Genomic DNA, 23,024 nt, shown 5'->3' on the forward strand with positions numbered 1-23,024 from the left:
TATATTACGGATGATTGTATCTTCTATTTATAAAAGAATATGAAATATAACACTACTGATTTTATTCATCTTTTTTTACCTATATTTGTTTTTCTTGTTGTAACATAAATATGAAATTGATGTGTATAATGTGGCAAATGTTAGTCTTGCGTGCAGTATACAGAGCGCTAATATAAGTACAATTATAGTGTCACAAAAATAAAAATAAAACTAAATGCCAAAATAAGCTTTGAAGTAGCAGGGAAACACTCACTTCTAAAAATCACGTGTTCCTTACGTGGAGATATCCACGTGATTCTCACATGACCTGTCAGTGAAATAATCTCACAAATATCTGGGATAAGTCTAAAAATACCATAATAATATAAGCAAATAATCTAAAGTTATAATTATCACAGGCCTCAACAAGCCTCTAAAAATACAAGTCCATACACAAATTTTAAACATAAAAATCCTATTATGGGTGAGAGGGGCGCCTAGTTGGGACTAGACTAACAATGATACATGCATGTGGTGTCATAACTTCTATTATTTATTATATCATGATCATCAAAGTAACATGAATTATAATTAAGCATGGGGTCTGTAATAAGTAGTAATTAATGCAAGTAAGAAATGGCATATGTAAACATTATTCGTAGACTAATATAGGATCTAACTCGCTTAGAATATCCTTGGAATTTGTCTCACTCTCCTAATCAGTGGGCTCCTGAATTTTGAGATCCTCTCCGCACAGTAATAGGTCCAAGGATTGAGGTAAGGGGGTTTTGGTTGGCCGCCGGCACTTCGGTAACCCGCTGTCCGCGACGAGGTCTTCAGTGGCTCGGAAAGAGAAAAGAGAGAAAGGGGTGGAAGAGCGAGAAAGAGAGATCGTGAAAAATAGAAAACCTGAGGGGGATGGGTGTTGGAGTTTAAATAGAGATGAGGCGGAGAGGGGAGCGGAGTGGAGTTCAACTCCACTCCGGTGCACTTCTCTCCCACTTCTCGCAACTAACTGCGGTTAGAGCGCGCATGGCGCGTACGCTTAAATTCATATATATATATATATATATATATATGGGTGTTACAAGCAGAATGTCCTTCCCGGCATTTGTTAAACTGTCACTATATAAAACACCGAGATTTGCAAAAATGCGAAAGTATTATTATCAGCAGCATTTTCTCAAGTGCTGGTGGATTTCCATGGATATGATATAAATGTCGCTGTAGAGCTATAAAATGCTGCTGTTTCTCCATGTCACTGGCATTCGTAAGAAATGTCACCGATACCATTACGGGCATGGCTTTGGACAGTGTTCGGCTAAGTGCCGGTGTAGATCTACAATGGCATATATTAGCTTTTAAGTGGCATTCGTCAACTGCTGGTATAACCAGATTCTTTTTTTGTGGTTTTAGTCTCAAAATATAGTTAAGCTTGTAAGAGTTGACTTTGGAGCTTCTTGACATTAGTTAATGCCTAGGCTGGGCTCTAGCATCATCATCATCTTCTTCTTCTTCTTCCCCAAATAATGCTTCGCATCATTCACAACCATCCATTAGTTGTTGTAGATACTCCATTAATAAGAACTAAAACTGATAATTAAAAGAACAACCAAGCAAAGCTGAAAAGATAACTGATACATAATTAAGCAAGGGCAAAACGACATTTGGTGTCCTTAATAGGTATTAGCAGATATTTATTTATCATCAAGCAATACGAGTTGCTTATTTTTTCCACACAGCAGATGTCAGTTGCAAGTTACTTGAGTTCCATCCGAGAGGTAAAGGACGCAGTTCTTAAGATTGCAGCAGTTGCACCTAGATGGCAGCTTCTGACCGCCAGTAGATGCGCAGGTTACGTAGTCGACTTGGAGACAATACTGAGGGCAAGCGATGGCTTCCATGCTGCTTTGCAATCCACCAAGCAAGAGGATTCCTTTTGGTATCAAACCAATCACAAAAGAAAGAACTGGTTATCGACCATGCATGTAATTAATAAGAATTTCGAAGATAAGAGTAGTACCAGATAGTAGGAGAATACAAGTCGTGGAAAGCCTGATGCAGGCCATTTCTACCTGAGCTTACATAAGAGATGATGGTTTCCTTTGGATTTATAATCTGCATCTCTCTTAAGAGTCTCTAGCTGTAATTTACACATATAGGTGTGGAAAGTAGGATACTTAAGTTTGAAAATTTAATTCATGCACCAAATAGAAGATTCTAAGGAAACCAGATTAGACTTTGGCTTTTGACCACGCAATATGCTACGAAAAAATTCTTGAATCAATTATTCAGTGGCAGTCTTTTCAAATAGAAAGCAGCTTTAGTGGACCTGAAACGGTGGTTGAACACTGCAGCACCGATGACGCCGGATAATACAGGAGGATCTTTGATTTTCAACTCTCTACGTTCCTTAATATCGACCTCACCAATTCAAATAAATTAATTATTGTGCACCGGGTTATGGATGGTCCATCTTCAAAATACAACAAGTTTAGTCAATACTAATGTCCAATTGTATTTGCACAAAATGAAGTCATACCTAAGCATCTTTAGCGGCCGTCTGGACTTAATCATGCATGAACTCAAATTAATTAAATAAGTAAATAATTGGATCAAACATAATAAGTAAATTAGTTGACATGTAATCAATTCGGATAGTAACTCTTACATACTTGATTTTTAATTTTAGTTTGTAAACTCAATTCTTTTCCGTTTTTGGATTGCCTAAACGGGCCAATATATAGATTTTCCATTACTGGTTTTCTATCTCTATTTTTCTATTATTCCTTTCCTCTCTTGTTTTCACACTAATACAAACGCAGAATTTTTGTCCTTTGTCAATGTTGATACATTACCTAAGACCTATCTATCAGTTCATATTACAACTTTCATACTAATAGATGTTTGATCGGCTTAATGATAAGTTGTAGTTTGTTCTATGAAACTCGAGATACAGTAAAAAGAGTATTTGAATGAAAAGTAATAATTTTAGTTATTCATTATGGCTTTGATACATTCTCAATATGGGATTGATAAATAAGGATATATACTAATATGTTTTAAAGTTGCATTGGATTTAATATGCCAGATTGGAAGCTTCAACTCATGAATCTACTTTATTAACCATTGAGGGTTAATTGGGAAATAAGGAACAAAGAGGGGATAGGGATGAAAATATGTTGGATTAACTTTGACCTGACCTGACTTTCTTCAAGTCATACAGCCTAGATATGGGTCTGGTTTTTGAAAAATATCCAATTACAGATATGGGCAGGATAGAATTTTTCGAATACAAATATCGGATATCCGTTTACCAACATAAATTATAAATAATATACTTATCTTTTATATACCCTACCTAGCTACTCATTGTCATCTTTCATCTCTAGCCCTAGTCACCACGAATGAGAACCAAAGCTTGAACATCCTTTTCATCTCCTCCATTACCAAGCCACCACCTCTTTGCTATGTTTTGCCTCCACTTCTTTGCCAAGTTCCGTTTGATCATCTCTCTACTTTTGTCACCAAGCTCTGCCTCTTTGTAGTCACTGAGATCTACCTCTGCCTCTCAACCTCGACCTCGCCTTCTACTTTGAGAGCCCCTTCCCTTAATGATTAGCTTCCCCTGTCACCAAGGATCAAATTCTCATGTTTCTTAGATGTTATAAAATGGAGCATATCAGCAATGGAGCAAGTCTATACTCAGTTTCAAACTAGCGTAAATCATTTCTTTTGAAAAAAAGCTTACCCTTTATTTCTTTTAGTCTCTCTATTGTATCTCATATGATTTGGCAAATTGCCTCAATGGTGTAGATAGCCATTTTAAAAATATTATCACCTTCAGAATGTGATAGATAATCTCAAATTTAATCAAAAGGTCATTTCATACTGTGAGCATCTCGCAAGAGAGCCTGTAAATTGAAAGCTCAGAAAGCACGAGGACATCTGGAAAGAAGGGAGGACTCGCACATCCAGTGATTGGATCATAACAAAATATAATATTTATTGCCCGGATGAAAGGAGGCACTAATAAAGAAGATACGTGCAACCATGAGAACCCGCTTCCAAAGAGTATAGCATTAGGCCAGCACATCCTTGAGAGGAACTAGCTACATGTGGTAGATATGTTAGATTGCCCTGACCCACACTAAGGAAGAGCTCAACCCAAGAAACTTCCACCACCATTTGACGAGCAAGCTAAAGTTAAATCTTCAGAGGTCTTGAATGTCCAAATTGCTGAAGTACTTTAGCAGTAAACTATGGCCTAATTGACTTTGTCGTGGAAGTCATTGATCTCATTTGTCTCTTTCTAAGAAAAGACCTATGGATCAAATCAATCTGCTTAAAAATGGAGTTCAAGGCCTAAAAGATAGAGAGAAAATAGGAAGGAGGGGCCAAAATGACTGACTTAACAAGGGTAACATTGCCATAGATGGAAAGGGTTCGTGCCTTCCACACTATAAGTTTCCTTTCATCTCTATCCACAATTGATTGTTAGTCCTAGGATTTGAGGAGGTCAGGTGTTACAGAGAGGCTTAGGTATTTGATTGGAAAACATGGCCACCTCGCAACCAAAGAGAGAGAAGGCGAGAATTGAAAAGGCTAATACAAAGCTCGAAGATGATCTGGAAAAGACGCATTATAGTCTTTTGGCTGGAGATGAACAAGGAAGCTGCCTCAAAAAAGAGGAGGGCTTTATTAGTACAATGCTAGACCAAGGTAACCGTGTCCTAGAAAGGGGGACAATGATGAACAAGGAGGGTGAGAGGGGACCACCCTGCCTAGGACCATGATCCAAGTTGAAGAAGTTAGAGGGAAACCCATTGACCACAGTGGCAACTTGTGAAGATTTTAGGTAGAGGCAAACCTACTCGATCCATCTAGTAGGGATACATCTGGCCCTAAGGATGTCAATAATGATATCTCATCTAATATAGTCGAAGGCCTTCCAAAAATCGAACTTCATAAGGACATCAGGTTTGCCAATCCTAAAGGCCCAAGCCACTTGTAACACTCGCTTGTTAGCCATGTGCATGCCCACGCGCCCATACCGCATGCTTGATGCATGTGATAAGACGAATATAATGATCAAATGGAAAAAAAAAAACTTTTACTCAAAATAATTCATCACATAGGTAAATCTTACTAAAATCCAAATAAATCTTTTAAAAATATGAAAATCCAAATATGAGACCGATGCATAATGATCAAATAGAAAAAAACTTTTACCCAAAATAATTCATCACATAGGTAAATCTTACTAAAATCCAAATAAATCTTTTAAAAATATGAAAATCTAAATACTAGACCACTACATAATCTGGCAAAACCTTATTTTTGGTCTAAATTATTTCTTCACAATATCTCAATTTGCTATCAAGTATCATGTATTTGAAGATTAGAAATGAAAAATTCATGAATGTTAGCCCTATGGTTTAAGTGGTTTCCTATTTGATTTTGATGACAACAAACAAAAGAGTTAGTTATATTATTTTGATTATACTAAACAAGTTAAAATAGTAATTTTTAATTGAGAAACTTTTTCTTTTTAATGTAAGCCTAAGTTAAATCTGATCATGTATTAATATTCCAACATAACTTTTAATTATTATATGATGTCAATGTGATTCCTTTTTATTTTAAAAAAAAGACTCATTTATTTATATCTTTTTTATAATATATAATTTTCAATTATCAAGTTTTAGTTTTCAAACTTATATGACAATTTAGAGAGTACAAAATAGTATTTCTGGCAAATAGATTCTTAATATCTATCCGATTTTTATTTATAACTTTATTTATTGTGATCTGATAAATATGATATTTCATATGTGAAAATTACACTTAATTTTCTATAATGTTATATATAAATATATTTGAAATTCAGATTATTTCCTATGTGAAATAGGGCCTACAAATTGACACAGGTTTGCTATTTTACCAATAATTTTTTTGCTAAATATCTTTTTGATGTAATTCTTGTTAGGTTGAAAAGATAACTCAAAGATCTACAACTTCTTTTTGGCCACAAAGGCTAATCCGACTATTTTAGCTGTCAGCAAAGTGTTGTAAAATAGAGAAAAAAATCTGATTAGAATCTGCAAATATTAAATGCTTTGCAAAATAGTCTTCATTACTTCAAACTATTTCAAACAAATGGGAAAGCACATTCCCATGCCTATTAAAAAAGGTTTATACCTCATATTAAAGTGAGAGTTTCAAAGGCAAATCAAAAAATACAAAAGATAATAATTTAGTTCAGCCCATATTGGATAAGAAGAGAAGTTCCCACATGACAAGTTTTATTTCTCTTCTTCTTTCATTTTATTAGTGAGATTTATTTGTAAATCAAAGTCCTTGGGAGTTATTTTACATCTTAGGTGTGTTTGTGAATCTGATTTGACTTGTGAAGAATGTGGAAAAGCCTTTGTGGTTTGTAAGTAAGAAATTAAGCAGATCTCTTAGAAGAAGTTGGACTTCTTAAACTCAAAGCAAATGTTGTTTGAGAGAAAAAAAATTTAGGGTATAAATCTCTTGCGTATTGTAAGCACCTTGATGAGCTAGTGATGTATGTCTTTTAGTGCATAATGAATTCTCAAGGACGTAGACATTAGCTGAATCACTACAAATCTTAATATTGTATTCCCTCTCTTTTCTTTACTTATCTCATTTATGTTTTCATAGCATAACATTCACATAAGCATAAAGTTATTTGTTTGCATTTTCTTAATTTGCTTGAAGTTTTAAATTTTTCATTATCATTATAATTTATGTATAAGCATACTTAGTTTTTTATCTTATTTAATTTGTAAACACAATTCACCCCTTCTTGGGTTACCTAATTAGGCCAACAATATCGGAGCAAGACCTCTATTTTTAAATTTAATCGTCTTAGAGTAGATCATGGCAATTATAGTAGAAATCTCTCGTACCAAAAGTCAATCAACTAATAGACCACCCCAATTTAGCAAATCTAATTATAATTATTAAAATACTAGAATGAGAATATATATATATATATATATATATCAAAGCCATAGATTATTACTTTGGAAGGACATTATTAATGGTCCTCAAATACCAACTACGGTTGTAGATGGAAAGGTTATTATCAAGTTCAAGAATGAATGGGATGAAATTGATGTAAAGAATATTCAAATGAATGCTAAAGCCATAACTTATCGTATTATGCATTGATACGGCTCGGATCAAACCAAGCTGCCCCAAGCTAAGGACATAAGGATTGGATCCCTTATTTTATTTTATTTGCTACTTATTTTCTTATTGCATTTTAGTCCTTGCATTAGTAGTATTTTCTGTTAAGTGCTTATGAGTCCAATCCGAATGGGCTAGTCGTATTAGCTCATCGATAGCCACCTATTTAACATTGTGGTGTGTACTGTAATGAAACTATCGAATGAATTAACTACTTTTACCCTAGCTCTCTCTCTCTCTCCTCCTCATTCTCTGTACCCACAGTCGTAGCCATCGTTGGCTTTGTGACTACTAACACCTTGTCAGCTAACCATCCACCTTAGTCCCTTAAGTTGGCCTTCTCCTCCCCCTTCTTCTCTTCTCTCTAGTGACACCATAGACCACCTCCACCTTCCCTAACATTCCACCATCACCATCCCTATCAATGCCACCTTATGACCACCGCCCCTTCACCTCCACCTCACACTTAGAAATCTGCACCTCCACCTACCAAATTTCCACAACCTAGCTATAGACCTTCATCCCATAGGTCCATTCTCTCCGACCTTTGGGCACTATGGGGTCAATATCAACTAAATATTATGATCTTAAATTCATTGGGAAACTCTCTTAAAGAGCAATAACATATGCAAATTTCGAAAGGTTCCAACTAGTAGATCACCTAAAATCACCCTCGCAAAGTTCGCTCTAGAATCTATCTAAAGATCATTGAAGAACGAGCCAAGCCACTTCCTATCAAATATATCAGAGCATGTATTAAATTGGTACCAAAACCACCATTCCTCGGACTTTCAATGAGCCGTAGAGGAGGAACCAAATCAATGGCCTCACAATCAGCTAGGATTGCCTAGGAAGCATTGTGAAACAAAGCTACATTGACACCCCCCTAATAAGACTATACCGACAATCACCCCACCACCGGTCCAACCCCTTCGCCAATAAGAACCCCTGCTTCTATACCCCCTTAGGCCAGAGGTCGTCGCAATGGTTCTGCCTGACACCTCACAGGTGAGCTCGACCATCAAGAAAACCCTAACGACAAGTCGCTAAGGGGTCCCAACCCATGGTCTAATCAAGTTGAGCCAAAACTTTGATGGCTCAATCTGAATTAGATCAGCCAATGGTCATGGTTCATTCACCATGGTCAAACTAGGGTTCGGATACAACCTAGATCGAGACCACGATATTTAAGGGTAGACCGTGCACCTCGACTGTTGGAGTTCAAGGGAGGTGATCCGATCAATTGGTTATACCGTGCGAAATAATTTTTCGTGTACCAAGGCACGACGGAAGAACATTAGGTGATGCTCACGAGCTTCAACCTCGAAGATAAGGCACTTCATTAGTTTTAAGCGGCTAATGTACACCAAATGATCGAGCAATGGATCGATTTTTACACCAACATTACCTAGTGCTTTGACGTGTCTATTATGTAGACTTCAACGCACTTTTCTTAAAAACCAAGCAAAAGACCATTGTTAGTGTGTATCAAAACGAGTTTGAAAGAATAAATAGTCGCTATCATCCTGTGTGAACCAATCAATAACTACAAAGCATGTTTATTTCTGAACCATAGGGAGATATACAAGCCGATGTGAGAGATTTAAGGCCTCAAACCTTGAAGGAGGCCTTCAAGGATGCGGTGCTGATGGAGGACAAAGACTGAGCAATGAGGATTCACCTCAATCCGATAGTTTCCCTAGTAATAATAGAATTTTCCTCCCTTAAGCCTTTCACCAATCCTAATTTAGAGTTTTGATACAATTATCAATCATCTAGAACACTCAAGCTAGATTGATATAACGAGATCTCGCCATTTGTCCTAGTCATTTTGTTTCATCGGAGCCAATGGCCTCCAAAAGGGTCACACCAGGGTTGGTGGGCCCAACATTCGAGGCATCTAAGGCATTCTAAGTCACGGGGCCACCACATGACACCAACTTCGAGCAAGGATCCATTGAGTTGTCTCCTTAGCAAGGATCTAACTGAACCACCCCCATGCCCAATCCCCGCACTCTCCCCTTACCTCCTCCACAGTAATCCCGCATGACGCACAATCAAGGCCCGTAGGCAAGGTTGTCATCTTCTTTTATCATCTTCTTTTGCCACCTACAGATTCACCACCTACATATTAGGACTATTACAAACTACGATACTCTTACATTTACCCTATCCCATCAGAAACTGAGGCCTTCGCCATCACTGCCTCTGGCGTCATCGTTAGCACTACTAGAGCTTCCCTTCCAAGGGGTCCGAGCAATCCACCACCCTATAGCCAATTCTACCGCATGCAAAATAAAATTTAGGTCGGTCCTCATAAATAAATTTAACTTGAACCTTCCTTAAGCCAATTCCAATAGATAAAGCCCATCTGAGTGGCTTAGAGAGGTCTAGATAACGCACATCCGCAAATAACGACTTCGTGCTCGGTGATACTAATGTTGTCCACCTAAAGCGAACAACTGAGCTTCGCAGTAATAGACGACAAGATTTCAAGTTTCCAATACTTTGACAGTAAGTCTAGGACCTAACCTAGACTAGTACAAATCAAATGATCTCTTCCAAAGACTAAAGTCTGGCTTCCAAGGGATTAAGTTCAGAACCAATCCCTAAATAGTCCAAGGCCCTTCCATAAGAACATGGATCATGTCCTCCTCCTAACAAGAGTTAGAATAGGTAAACCCTTGTTCGACATCTAACACTGGCCAAATTTTGGCAAGGATCCGACGTAGGGTCCCTATAAGTATAACTAAGAAATTTAATAGACAAGCGAAACCATCATTCATTTCATAGACCTAAATAACTAACCCAAGCCACCACGCCCTAGCACTTGGGTGCGACCACCAAACCATATGTTAGCTAAACGTGCTAAGAGTTCATAAACCTTAGGATTCTCGACCTTTGCTTCCAAATTAGGACTCCCTAGACCCTCGCTGCCCTTCTCCTCATTCCACATGTGCTAGGGCTTCACCATGCCAAGCCCTAACCTTCACTATAAGTCGTGCAGCCTTGGACCCTAGCTGAGTATACTAGTCATGTAGTCGTGCAGCCTTGGACCCTAGCTGAGTTTACTAGTCATGTTCGCCCTCACCACTGAGCTGACCTAGAATCCTTTTACCACCACTCAACCACTACTGAGGTCAGGGCAAATGCGTGGATCCAATGTACCACTTGAGCAGTTATGGAGGTTCATTCTTTTTGCACCTTATCTAGAGTAGGTGCCTGAGATTTTGTGGGCAGCTTCAACTTCATCTAATTTGCAACATTTTTGCTAATGACAATAGCAAGTAGCACCAAAAGAAAAAGAAATCCAGCAAGGCTGCCACTATGGTGCTATATTCCATCAATTTCCACAATATAGATGATATTCAGTGAAGAACTTAAATTTTATGTCGTTTTTGTCTAATGACAAGAAATAAATTTAATTTTTGGCCCTACAGCCTCATCTGTTGCTGTTTAACTTTGTATTTGGCACTTGCGGCAGAACGGTGAAAAGATTGCACGTATTCAATATAGCCTATTGACCAAAAATAGAAGAAGAAGAAGAAGAATATGTTAGGGCAACCCCTCTCCCCACCCATCCCAAGAGCCACAATGTAGGAATGAGTGGGAGCTTAGAAGAGGTTTATCACAATGAGCAAACGAACAGGACTGCAATCTTTTCACCAGGCAAAGAAAATTTAAGATGACACTTTTCTTGTCTGATCTATAGTTTAGAATGTATCTGCGACTGCAATCTACTACTAGTGTCTCATCAAAGAAATAAGCAAGGAAGATCAATTTAATAAGGTGTGGCTGAATTCAGTCAAAAATGTAAGTTATCCACAACAAGGAAATAAGTATTCTCGCTTATGAATAACCAAAGGCAGGCCTGATGATACTTCCATCCAGGCCTGGTTGCAGTTTTTTCATGTAATATTTAGATCCACGCGACAGGTTGATTCTCTTCCTTCTCACCTCCGGAATGGAATTAATAGAACACTCAGAAAAGCCACGCCTCACGAACCTGTATCATAGCATTGTCCAGTAGCTACCATTAGGACAATGATGAATTATAGTGTTCATGATATACTTCATTCAGATAAATTCTGCGGTACTATCAAGGTAATAGTTCAAGTTTTAGTCTTCAGATATGGACTCTGCCAAACAGTACTTTAGGTAATTAGAATATGATTGATCTCTTTCCAGTTTCAGATCTGAATCACAAAGTTTCTCAAGGTTGGCCTTACAATTTGATATTTGAAATAAAAAATAAATGAAAGTTACCTCTAGTGCAACCTAATTCAAAACTTAGCAGCTATGTAAACTGTATCAAATTCCAAGAAGACATCAAAAGTAGATATCAGCAAGACAGCCTAATTTGACACTTCAATTATAGTTTCCAGTCAAATAGAATGGCTACACCTATTTATATTAAGAACAGAGGCAGAAATAACTATATGGTCCAAATTCATTGATCAGCACTTGAAAGCATCATCAGTAGTGAAAGGGCTAAAACAGTGACTCTGATATCTCAGAAATACAACTTCAAGAAACATACCAGTCAGCCGCTCGAGTTGTAAGCAGAAAAAGTCTCTCTAGTCCAAGAGAAGATGCCTTCTTTTCAATATAATCTGTATAAAAAACCAGCTTTATATGCAAGACACTAACCAAAGGGACAGATATACAATCATGTGTAATACTTAAAGCATCAACTATGTCCACAAGCAAGTTATCAAACCCACAAAATTCATGCCCAATAAAATCTGAAAAAATAAATAAATAAATAAATAAATAAAGTTTATGCAAATGTATCCACCGATCTATACAGCAGCAGAGTATGAATCTTGGCCTTTTCTGTGCTGGGGAGACTGTTGATATTAGTTCAACAGCAATCCTGTAAACCTCTTTTTATCTAAAAGATTTTCAAATGTGTTAGTCTATACATATATCTCTGTATTGGCTCGACTTAGTATAGCATACATACTAGTGACAACAGACATAACTACGATTCAGCCAGGAACAGGAAGATGGTTGAGATATAATCATAGTATGCACAATAAAGTATGTGAAGCATGATGAGACAAAGAAAACCATTTATCCAAGCAGTCATAAATGTTCAAAGAGAATCATCCAGGCATTTGGCGAAAGTTACAAAAAGATAATTCTCCTATGGAACCTTTAACTAGTTGTTAGTTGCAACCTAGACAACCACCTATTTTCCAGAAGAGGCTTAGTCGGGAAATAATGGAAGATCACTGGCAATCCATTTATATGAGAGCAAATTGAATCCCGCCAGCACAGAGAAAGAAATGTAAATCATCTAACAATATTCTCTGAGCTAGTGATCACAATTCACAGATGTGAAAACCAGCATTTAGTAGCTTTGTTTTCGGAGAAAGTAATCTGGTACCCAAAATTTATTCCACATATACATGATCTGAAAGAGAAATTGTTGCACTTACATTTTCAAAAACAAGGAAAAAGAAAATTTCAAAAAAGGATAGAAGCAATAAGAAGATATGAAAGATCATACCAAGCAATTTGTCTCCTTGTCCATGCCCACGACATTCTGGAGAGACAGCAATAGCAGCTACCTCACCACATTTATCCTCAAAGAAAGGGAAAAGTGCAGCACAGGCAATAAGTGATCCATCTCTTTCCACAATGAAGAATGAATCCAACGATTTAAGAAGCTGCAGTGAAAAAAATAATTCAGTTAAGATTGCTTTAGTAGCTTAGATTTAGCTAAAAAAATTCACAATGCCTGAAGTAAATGAAAGAAAAGGCTATATGTTTCTTAGAATAATTGAATCTGTCTCTGTGTATTTTGGTGTTTAGGGTGGAGCTGGAGTTTGAGACATCATTGACCTCTTCATCTGTCCTTCGAACCAATGCACCTGATTCTTCTAACGGTTGAATAAGTTGCCTTATACCAGGAAGATCTTCCTTTGTAGCCTTCCGAGTTCCCTCATATACATCACTACAATGAATAAATGAAAGCACATTATAGTGCTGCCCTAAATCACATATTTGCACAGAAGAAAGGTAACAACAAGATTTGCTAGCATTTCCAACAATATTGGAGTAGTCTTCCACTAATACGAACTTCACACAACCACAACTAACAAATATGATGTGTATATCTTGCAGCATCAAAAACTCAATATAACAAGAAAAAAAGGTTCCCTTGTTAATAAGATAAGATAATAAGCTTGATATTCTTGGTTAGATGCATCAAGCTTTAGCTACTAGAGATTGATGCTATAGAATTAAATCAATCTATGCAGAAAATAAGAGATTCTGTAAACAACTATCTAAAATATTCCCATCTGGTTATCCTCTGAAATACCAAGAAAAAAGTAGGTTCACATATATCTAGATTAAGCCACCGGATGTCAAGTTGAAGCACTTCTGAGTTGACATGGCTCATAAAGACAAGCAGTCAGGCACTATCGTATGTAGCTTTAGAGGATATACTGCCCTTTTGCCCCTAAGAGCAGTTCTGAGGCAAGTCATTTATTTGAGTTTATTACACCAAAAACTGTTTATCGATAGATAAATACCAACTTCTTATTTCATGGGTCTAGAGAGAAGATCAATTAAATAAGCCCAAACTAGAATATATTAGTCTCAATTGATTAACAATAATTGTTAGAAAGATGAATAATTTATAGGGTTAATTAGAATTAGCACCCTTGAAATTATCACCATTGAATACACCCCTAAACATTTTTTACCACATAGACCCCCCTCAAAAAATCCATGTAGTTAATTCTTTTTTCTTAATTTTGGTGTTTACATAGATATTGTTTTAGTTCAGAGTATATATGTGGATAAAAAAATTTCAAAGAGTGTATGTGGAAAACAATGATAAATTAAGGGTCTAAGTGAAATTATCCCTATTTTCTTTTAATAACTAACTAGATGATAGCCCTTTCTAAATTGGATGATTAGATGATGAAAGATAAAAGATTCGCACCTTCACTTCATAGACATTGAGACTATGAAGAACCTAATGATCCACTAATTTGATAAATTGGAGATGTCATAAAAAGATGATTTTTTAGCACTACGAGAATATCTGTGGAAATTATATAATGACACGATAAGCCATGTCACAGGAGATATTGTAAATGACTATGTCTATTGCATTGATTTGATATTGAAAAGAAAAGCAAGACAACATGATGGAGGTACAAGGGGTCTAGAAGATAGCCTAGACTAAAAATTCATAATATGACCTACTGCCAAGTAGTAAACCATGATAATAATGTGTGTGTGTGTGTGTGTATAAGATGACATACAGATAAAGGCAATGATATATACATATATAAGTAGTGAAAGAACAGAACAAAATAGCAGAGGTGCATGATTTTTACCTAGCAACCATAGTCCCCACTCCATCTCTCGTAAATAATTCCAGAAGCAAGGCCCCACCAAGTGTGCCATCTACCAAATGAACTCTTTGCACTCCACCCTAGAAAAGAAAAGAAAAATACTGACACCAATTAAAAGAACATACTTTTGCAGTGGAGCAGTCATTTACTCTATTAAAATAGAAAATGGTTTGCCATTCTTCATATTACAGTGCCAGGATAAGTATGCCAATAAGTGTAACTACCAAATAATCAAAAAATCTCCCTAGGGCAAATATGTTATCGTGATTTTAAGAGATCACCTTATCCATTATTATGAGAGGGAACAGAAACAAGAAAAACATTAGTATATGACATCCCATACCAGTGGACGGGATCAACAAATCTAAGAATCCTCAGAAAAGTTATGCTTTTGCTGATGCTCTTTAGTGAATAAATAAAAAATTTCTAGCACAATAATATTGTCCAGTAGTTACCACAAAGTTAAAAAGAGAAGAACAAGATCCCCCCAGAATAAGTAAAAGCAGTATGAAGCAAAACTACATCAATCGCACCAAGTAGGAAGAACACTATCAAGAGTAAAACAAGAGCCTTACCCGGCAAACAAATGCTGCAGCAGCCAATTCTGAAAGATAACCATTTAATCTGCCTAGTCTCTCTTCACCACCTATAGCAAATCCCTGTTCACCAGCCCAGAGACCATTTCCATTATCAAACCCAACACCATTTTGGAATGTTGCATTGTACATTTCACCAAAGCCTATGCCAGTCGAAGAACTGTAACTACTGGTCTTTTGTATGTCCAGACTACCAATGTTTTCTTCATCTACAGCTTTCACATAGTTTGCAGCTATTTCACTCTGCTCAGCTCTCTTTCTGATCAACAAGTCTGCGTCTTCTAGAGTCATAAAACGAATAAGTCGTCCATTTTCATCAAGAATTTGGCCATCTACGATACATATCAGTTTGTCTGCCTCAATGGCCAAGGCACAAGCAGTAGCAACTTCATAAGTGCTGAAGAATGCAAAGATAAAATGAGACTCAATCATTATGTCCACAGGATTTCTAAAGAACCAATAGAAAATGCATAACAAACAAGCATTTACATGTAATTGCTAACAGAAAATTGTTGTCGGGGAAATTTGGAATTAACAATAAAAAAATCATATTCTCGATGAGACTGGTGTAAGTCATCTTGATAGGGAAGTCCAATAAAAGCTTAAACAATAATAAGAAATTATTTGAAAAGTTACAAAGTCACTTTCAAATGCTACAAAGTCACTTTCAAATGCCACATACTCATTTCCAGCTAGATTAGAAAATCTACAAATAAAAATCTACAGACCCTCTCTTATGGTGGGCTCCCTGGTATTAGAATAATAAAGAAAAGTAATGGACTTTGGATATTAGAATAATAAATATAAGGTAATGTACATACTTGCAATTTAGTACCTCTCCTGAACTTGAATAGCCCAAATTGCTTACTATAACTATACAATCCCTGTCAAGCCTTTCCCTTATACTGCAAACGTTTATCTTTTTAACTTCACCAGTCGCTCCAAAATCTATGCCGTCAACGACTCCCCTTCTCTGACAAAAAAGGAAAATTACTTCATTGACCTAGTTAATAGAGAGTAAATGAATGAAACTAGGGGTATCCTTTAGCCTCAAAGAGTTAATGGGCAATACTATTCCTGGTTCCTGGAAGAGCTACAAACACAATATCAGGAATTTCTTTAGGACAGGGCAATGTGCCAGAACCATCATGACTTCCCTCAAAGTTCTTTCAGTAGATCCATCCTCCTTATCAGCCCAGAATTTTCAAATTTGCAACTAAACAATTCCTTCTATCAACATGATTCTGGAAATGGTAAAGTCTACATCAGAATACAGTTCTAGCAAGCCATACAGTATTCTCACCTTAGCTGCGAGAAAATTGCCACTTGCAACACTAACACCAAGATCATGCCAACGACTATTTTCACCATGTCGCCGAAGATTCAGTATTGGTGGCCCTGGAGAAAGCTTTGCCTCTATTGTAAGACGAATCCTCCCAGCAGCCTCCATTGCAGCCTCTAGTGAATCAGAATCTGTGATTCTGTAGCGACCCACGTACTTGCCCTTGCTTCCTAGAAGTACAGAATTTCATGGTAAGAATGTATTGGAGCTAATTTCACACTATGAGACTGAGAGTTGACATTATAAACCATTTACTTGTTAGGTTCTCATAATAGTACATTTTCAACATAATGGCATGCAAACATATGAGCAAAGTAGACAAAATATAAGGCAACCTCACCTCTCTCTGCCAGGATTTTATCAATTTGAACATGGGTTCCAGGGACTATGACAAATTTAATCCCCAAACCATGAAGAAGTGAAATGTCCTGCAAATAGATGCGGGCAAAATTACGATAAAAAACAAGTACTTCATAGTTCATAGTAATAGGCTATTAGCTAAAATGTAGTTCCTATTTCCTAGGCTTGCCAAGTATAATATCCTCAACATCAAAAAAATAAGGTGAACTAAATGGAGCTGTGTGATAGCCTGATAGGAAATAGATGAGTTTTAATTTGAAGTGAGTCAAGACAAGGATATAAAAGTCTCAAGATTACTATTCTGTAGGAATTTCATCTTTAGAGTTAATGTCAGATTTTCAAATACACCAGAAAATCGCCTTTCTGTATAGACCAAACCGATTTAACAACTGACAACAGATTTCTACCACGTCTGAATCTTAGCTATAAATTATAATCTTCTCAAAAAAAAGGATAGATTATAACTAGTAGACCAACATTAATGTTCTAACACATGAATTGCAAGTTGTGCTCCAAACATAAATTTTCGAGCCACAAAGTGATAAGAAACAAGACTGACTCAGATGCACCAACATAAGTTTTCAGGATGTCCGATTACACTAAGATAAGAACAAACGAGGAGAAGAGAATACCTGGAGAATGCTATCCATGTAGGGGCTATCCACTATTTCCCCGGATATGACAAGCAAGAAGGCGCTTCCTCTGTGGCCCCTAATGTAAGGCCACGCTTGCCGGAACCACCCCACGAATTGTTCATTCTCCCTATCCGGGTAGCCACTGGAGACGCCGTTATCCGAATCCACATCGAAGCTACAACGGATCGAGAGAGACCTGCGTCGAAGAATGCGACCATCAGATCTGAACACTGTTCGAGAAGGGAGGAGGCGGAGGCTCTTCTTGGGATCCGGGGATATTCCGAGCGCGCGAGGGGAGATCCATGGTTTGGAGCAGGAAGTAGCCATTTAGGGATGAGGAATGAGGGAAGTTGGAAGAGAAACCCTAATTGGCGGGCGAGATTCAGAGGAGACGCCGGAGTTTTTGACCAGACTTTGTTTTTAATTTTTTTTTACCAAAACTTAATTTTTTTTTTAAATTTATATTTTACTGTACCCGTAAAATAAAGCCCTTGACAATTAAGCATTTTACGAGGCCAAAAATAAATTCTGATTAGATCAGCATTTTATCAAGTAAAATGCAATGCTGGTATTACCAACAAAAAAAATACATATAAAATGTTGAAAAGTTAAATATTTTATTATTAAAAATACTTCTCAAAATTTTAATTATAAAATATGTCGTCATAATAGAATAGTTCTATAAACTGGAATGACATAGTTATTTTTCGAAGCCTAATGCGCTCAAAATTGTCAAAATAATTACCCTAGCTCCTTCAAATTTTACTTTAAAAAAATTTCTTCATTATTTCTAATAAAACGTTCAACTTTTCACCATTTTTTAAACATGACTAAAAAGTTGAGCATTTTATAAATAAATTTTTTGGCGTTTTCATTCAAAAGTAAAAGGTTAAACTTATTAGCGTTTTATCTAGGTCTATAGTGCTCGCCGGCTAGGCCTACCTAGCCTCGGCTTGGGCATGGTCTCTTCGCTCTTTTGTCCTTGACCGACCGATGGCACTGTGAAGGTCTGTCCCAAAACATTAATAGACCTCGATAGTATCTCCATATTTGGATCTGTGATGATAGATGGAGGAGGCAACGCTTTGCATCCACAGTCCTCTTGCCCTAAGGTACCCGTAGGTGGTGGTATAGAGTTCCTCTCAAATCTTAGGCGTGTATGTCTCCTATTCTTCTTCTCTCCTTCTTGCCGCCATTTATCTAATGGTTAGCGTCATCGCGGAGGCGCGGCAAGGAAAACTAAATTTGATACCAACTTGTTGTAACCAAATCACAAAACACTGCGCACGAGTGGAGAAGAGTAATTAGGCTAGGTTAGAGCTTTTGGTAGGGGATTTATCTTCTTTTTATGGGTAGATCAAGGGTTATAGTAGTTCAAATGGAAGAAGAGGTCATAGTGGAGATTGTGATAGAGGAGGTGTGGTGATTAGATAAGGTGATAGGGATGAAGATGTTTTTGGGGAAGTTGTGGGGTAGTTATTTGAAAGGTTAGGTTAATGAAGATTAACTTTAATCAGTAAAAAATGAAAAGGAATGGCTTAGGGATCAGTCAAGGTTGTAGAAGAGAAGAGAGAATGGAGCTACCTACTAGAAGGAGGGTCACCTAAGTGAGGAGGGAGAAGCGATGGAGGTGTAGCCTCTATTGTGGGAGGAAGCTCGTCATGGATACCGAGGAGAAGAAAGGAAGAAGAGAAGGATGGTTCACGCTTAGATTTCAAAACAAATGCACAAATATTCAATAATCCAAAATAGTTGTAGTTCTACATATTTAAAGGCTAAATATATACCTAAGGGTGAAAACGGATTGGATATGGATCGGATAGTGCTCAACCCACATCCGAATCCTTATTTTTTATTCGAATACGAATTCAGATACAAATATTTGATGGATAGCAAAAATTAAAATAATATCCTAATAAAATGGATACGAATAATTTTTAGATATGGATCGAACAGTTTTCGAATAATTTTCGGATACGGATCGGATAGCTTTGGAATAAATTTTTGAATCTTAAACGGATATGCATTAGATTTTAAACAAATTATGTACTTCCAACTTAGACATATCTCATGTAAGTTTCTATGTCATATTCGAACAGTTTTCGGATATTTTTCGGATACGAATCGGATAGCTTTGGAATAAATTTTTGAATCTTAAACGGATATGCATTAGATTTTAAACAAATTATGTACTTCCAACTTAGACATATCTCATGTAAGTTTCTATGTCATATTCATTCTTAAAAGGTAACAATTAAGATGATCATACTTATGATTGAAACTATCTTTGAAAGACAACTACTAAGAAAAAAAGATTAAAGAACTATCAACATAATAACAATATGTAATAGATATAGCAATACTATCTAGTGATATCAAATAATAGACTAAGCAAAAAACTTGACCTAAGAATTATAACAACAACAACAATCATGAGATTCTAACTTTGTCAACCATAAAAGTAAATAAAATAGATTTGCACATGTTCATATTATTAACCATAAAAGCAAATATAATATTCTTACACAAGTTCATATTGTCAACCATAAAAGTAAATATAATATCCTTGCATAAGTTCATATTGTCAACCATAAAAGTAAATATAATATCCTTGCACAAGTTCATATTGTCAACCATAGAAGTAAATAAATTATCCTTGCATAAGTTCACATTATCAACCACAAAAGAAAATAAAATACCTTTCCACTTATAAAGTCTAGAGTCTAGACACAAGTTTACATGAACTTCAACAAATAAATTACCTCAAGTTTACAAGGTATCAACATCCCAAAGTTAAAGAGGAACAAAATATCCAACCATTCAAACAATCCTTCTCGTTCAAGTGCATCTGCAAAATAAATGAAACTAGATTAACCAATTTAAAAGTAATGTAAAGAAACTAGATTAATCAACTTAAAATATTGTAACACCCAAAAATTTTAAAAAAAAATCGCCCATGCGCCGCGTCACGTGTGCGTGTGTCCCAGCCTACCCCCCCACCGTCCTGTCTTTCTTCTTCTTCTTCTTCTTCTTCTTCTTCTTCTTCTTCTTCTCCTTCCATGCACGCCACCACTGCCACCCTCCCCTATTTCCCCTCCACCCCACCATCTCTCTCTCCCTCTCCTTCTCTCGTGCTGCCGATGCCGAAGCCAATGAAGCCCCGGACCTGGAGCTGATGAAGCCAAGCCGTAGAACCCTCCCGGTAAGCCCCTAAACCCCTCGTTAAATTTCAGTAAATCAACCCCTTCCCCTCGCCATCATCAGAGTCCTCAGCGGCTAACGACTTCGCGTCTAACCGCCCAGTCCGAGAGCTCCCATGGGGGAGGGAGAAATTCCTTAGATGGCTTCAGGCCCTTAATGAAGGGATAGGAGGATCTCCATGGCCGGCGGCCATGGAGTGCGCCTTGCCGCCTCCTTAGCCACCCTGGCTGCGGGGTGAGCTGCTCTCACTCCTCTATAGGAGGGGAGGACGGACAGTGACTCCACCGCGGGCTCGGGCTATGCCCTGTAGTCGTCGAGTCGAGTCCTCCTTCTTCTCTTTCCCCTCCCTTTCCCTCCAACTAACCACCCACCTCGGGTGACGGGCGCAGGCCACCGGTCTGGAGGGTGGGCTATTGGCGACGTGGGCATCGGCAGCAACAGAGCCTCTCCCCCCTCTATCTCCTTCCCTTGGAAGGAGATGGTGAGGGAGGGTGGGGGTTAAACAAACCCCCACCCATCCCTTAGTGGGCTGCGGTTTAGACTGCAGCCCATGAAGCTAGTGGGCTACGATCTAAACCACAGCACATAAAGCTGGTGGGTTGCGGTCTGAACCGCAGCCCATGGAGCCCGTGGGCTGCGGTTTGGATCGCAGCCCTTGAACTATACTCCCTTGCCCTGCTAGATTGGGCTCATGCCTAATTCAGCACCCCACCTATCCACTAGCCTAGGCCCAATAAGATTATTTGGACCCTATAAGTCCCATTTCCCTATCCTCATCTTATTAATTAGCTTAACCACTCTTCTAAAGACAAATTCTTATTACCTAAATAGTGTAAATTTTAGGATGACATGGAACTCACTCTAGGAAACCCTTGACTCATGTGATATGCCTAAACCTAAATTCTCTAATAAGGTAATTAATTATATTAATTAACTAACCTTATGCACGAATTATAAGTATCGACACCTCGTGAGGAGGATTTTGGGATTCTGGAGCCGGCTAGTTGCGGAGAATTAGAGTACTGTGGAGATCCCCAAGCGAGTAGAGTTTATATGAGTCTAGAACAATGTAGTTGTTGCTATTATACTCTTCATGATGTTATAAGAATGATAGTGTTAGCGCATGCATTTAGTATAATTATTATGTATCCTAATATGCGCAGTTGTTGATAGTATACTCTTCATGATGTTATGAGAATATTAATGTTAGCACATGTATTAGTGTAATTATGATCTATATGTATCCTGGTATGAGACACTCTTGCATAAACATCTGTAGTAAATGTGGTATGTAATGACCATGATGACTATGACATGACTTATATATGATATGATTGTCCCTTTAGCCTAAGGTTCGATCTCTTCCAATTTCCTAATCTGGACTAGATTTGGTACGGAACTTTGAAATAAGATCCCGAAATATTCCGCTGTCGGATTGACGTGAAATTTTGATATGTTGTAGCCTAAGAAAAAATATTTCCAACAAATCAAGTTTCAGGCGAATCGGAGTTGGGGATCTTGAGATATAGTCCGTTTAGTGGAAGAATATCAAGATGATCTATTTAGGATCCGTGGATGGAGGCACGAGATCCTAGGTAATGGTGGTTGGTGGATGACTGGCGTTAATGGGGTGGCACCGATGAAAAATGGTGGTGGAAGGGTTATAGTTGACAGAAGGGTTAGGGCAAGTGATGGATAGATTGGAAGAAGAGGGAGGAGAGGGCCGCTCCTAAGGGTCTAGGGTGATTGGCCGGTCGAGGGAGGTTAGAAGCGGCGTCGCCGAGGATTGAAAGAACGGGAGCGAAGAAGACGAAGGAGGAAAGGTAAAACTCAATTCCTAATAATCAATAATGACTTTGGTTGCCATCCACATCCTTTTAGATGCTAACCAACAACTCAAAATTAACCTTAACAATATAATTTTCACCGACCGCGTTCGAACGCGCCCGACCGCATTCGAACGCACCGAGTTTGCTCCTCTAGATTTGCGAACGCGATACAGGCGTTCGAACGCACTGCAGGCATTCGAACGTGCGATCAAACGTGCCTGTTTTCCATTTCTCTGTATTTGCAAATGCGATGCAGGCGTTCACAGTGCGTTCGAACGGGACATTCGAACGCATAGTGCACTCTCTTCACCCACGTTCACCACCCCGTTTACAAACGCGTTCGAACTCACTCCACCTGCGTTCGAACGTGACTTACAGAAAACTTATTTTAATGGAAATTAAACACTAAAACATGAAACAAAAACACTCCAAAAGTGAATCCAAGCTCAAGACAACATCGGTGAAGTCCGAATCGTATCAATACA

At 37.7% G+C, this 23,024-nt stretch overlaps 2 protein-coding genes across 3 annotated transcripts; both read right to left on the reverse strand.

Moving 5' to 3' along the window:
- Positions 1-1,598: 1,598 nt before the first annotated feature.
- LOC140764986 (uncharacterized) lies at positions 1,599-2,445 on the reverse strand. Its single transcript, XM_073103886.1, has 2 exons — positions 2,003-2,445; positions 1,599-1,915 (listed from the first exon to the last, which is right to left on the reverse strand). Exons 1-2 carry the CDS (start codon positions 2,046-2,048, stop codon positions 1,728-1,730), a joined length of 234 nt encoding a protein of 77 aa, XP_072959987.1. The 5' UTR covers positions 2,049-2,445; the 3' UTR covers positions 1,599-1,727.
- Positions 2,446-3,102: 657 nt separating this feature from the next.
- LOC140764985 (probable amino-acid acetyltransferase NAGS1, chloroplastic) lies at positions 3,103-17,906 on the reverse strand. Of its 2 annotated transcripts, none has more exons than XM_073103885.1 (10): positions 17,507-17,906; positions 16,855-16,942; positions 16,476-16,684; positions 15,994-16,145; positions 15,152-15,569; positions 14,559-14,656; positions 13,048-13,159; positions 12,713-12,872; positions 11,738-11,810; positions 3,103-3,607 (listed from the first exon to the last, which is right to left on the reverse strand). In XM_073103885.1, exons 1-10 carry the CDS (start codon positions 17,834-17,836, stop codon positions 3,598-3,600), a joined length of 1,650 nt encoding a protein of 549 aa, XP_072959986.1. In that variant the 5' UTR covers positions 17,837-17,906; the 3' UTR covers positions 3,103-3,597. The 2 variants fall into 2 exon arrangements, with proteins under 2 accessions (XP_072959986.1, XP_072959984.1); XM_073103883.1 differs by lacking the exon at positions 3,103-3,607 and adding an exon at positions 10,952-11,203 and having other exon boundaries at positions 17,507-17,905.
- Positions 17,907-23,024: the final 5,118 nt, after the last annotated feature.

This window comes from Typha angustifolia, chromosome 8 (assembly GCF_048772165.1).
Source record: "Typha angustifolia cultivar Huaian chromosome 8, ASM4877216v1, whole genome shotgun sequence".
NCBI lineage: Eukaryota > Viridiplantae > Streptophyta > Magnoliopsida > Poales > Typhaceae > Typha > Typha angustifolia.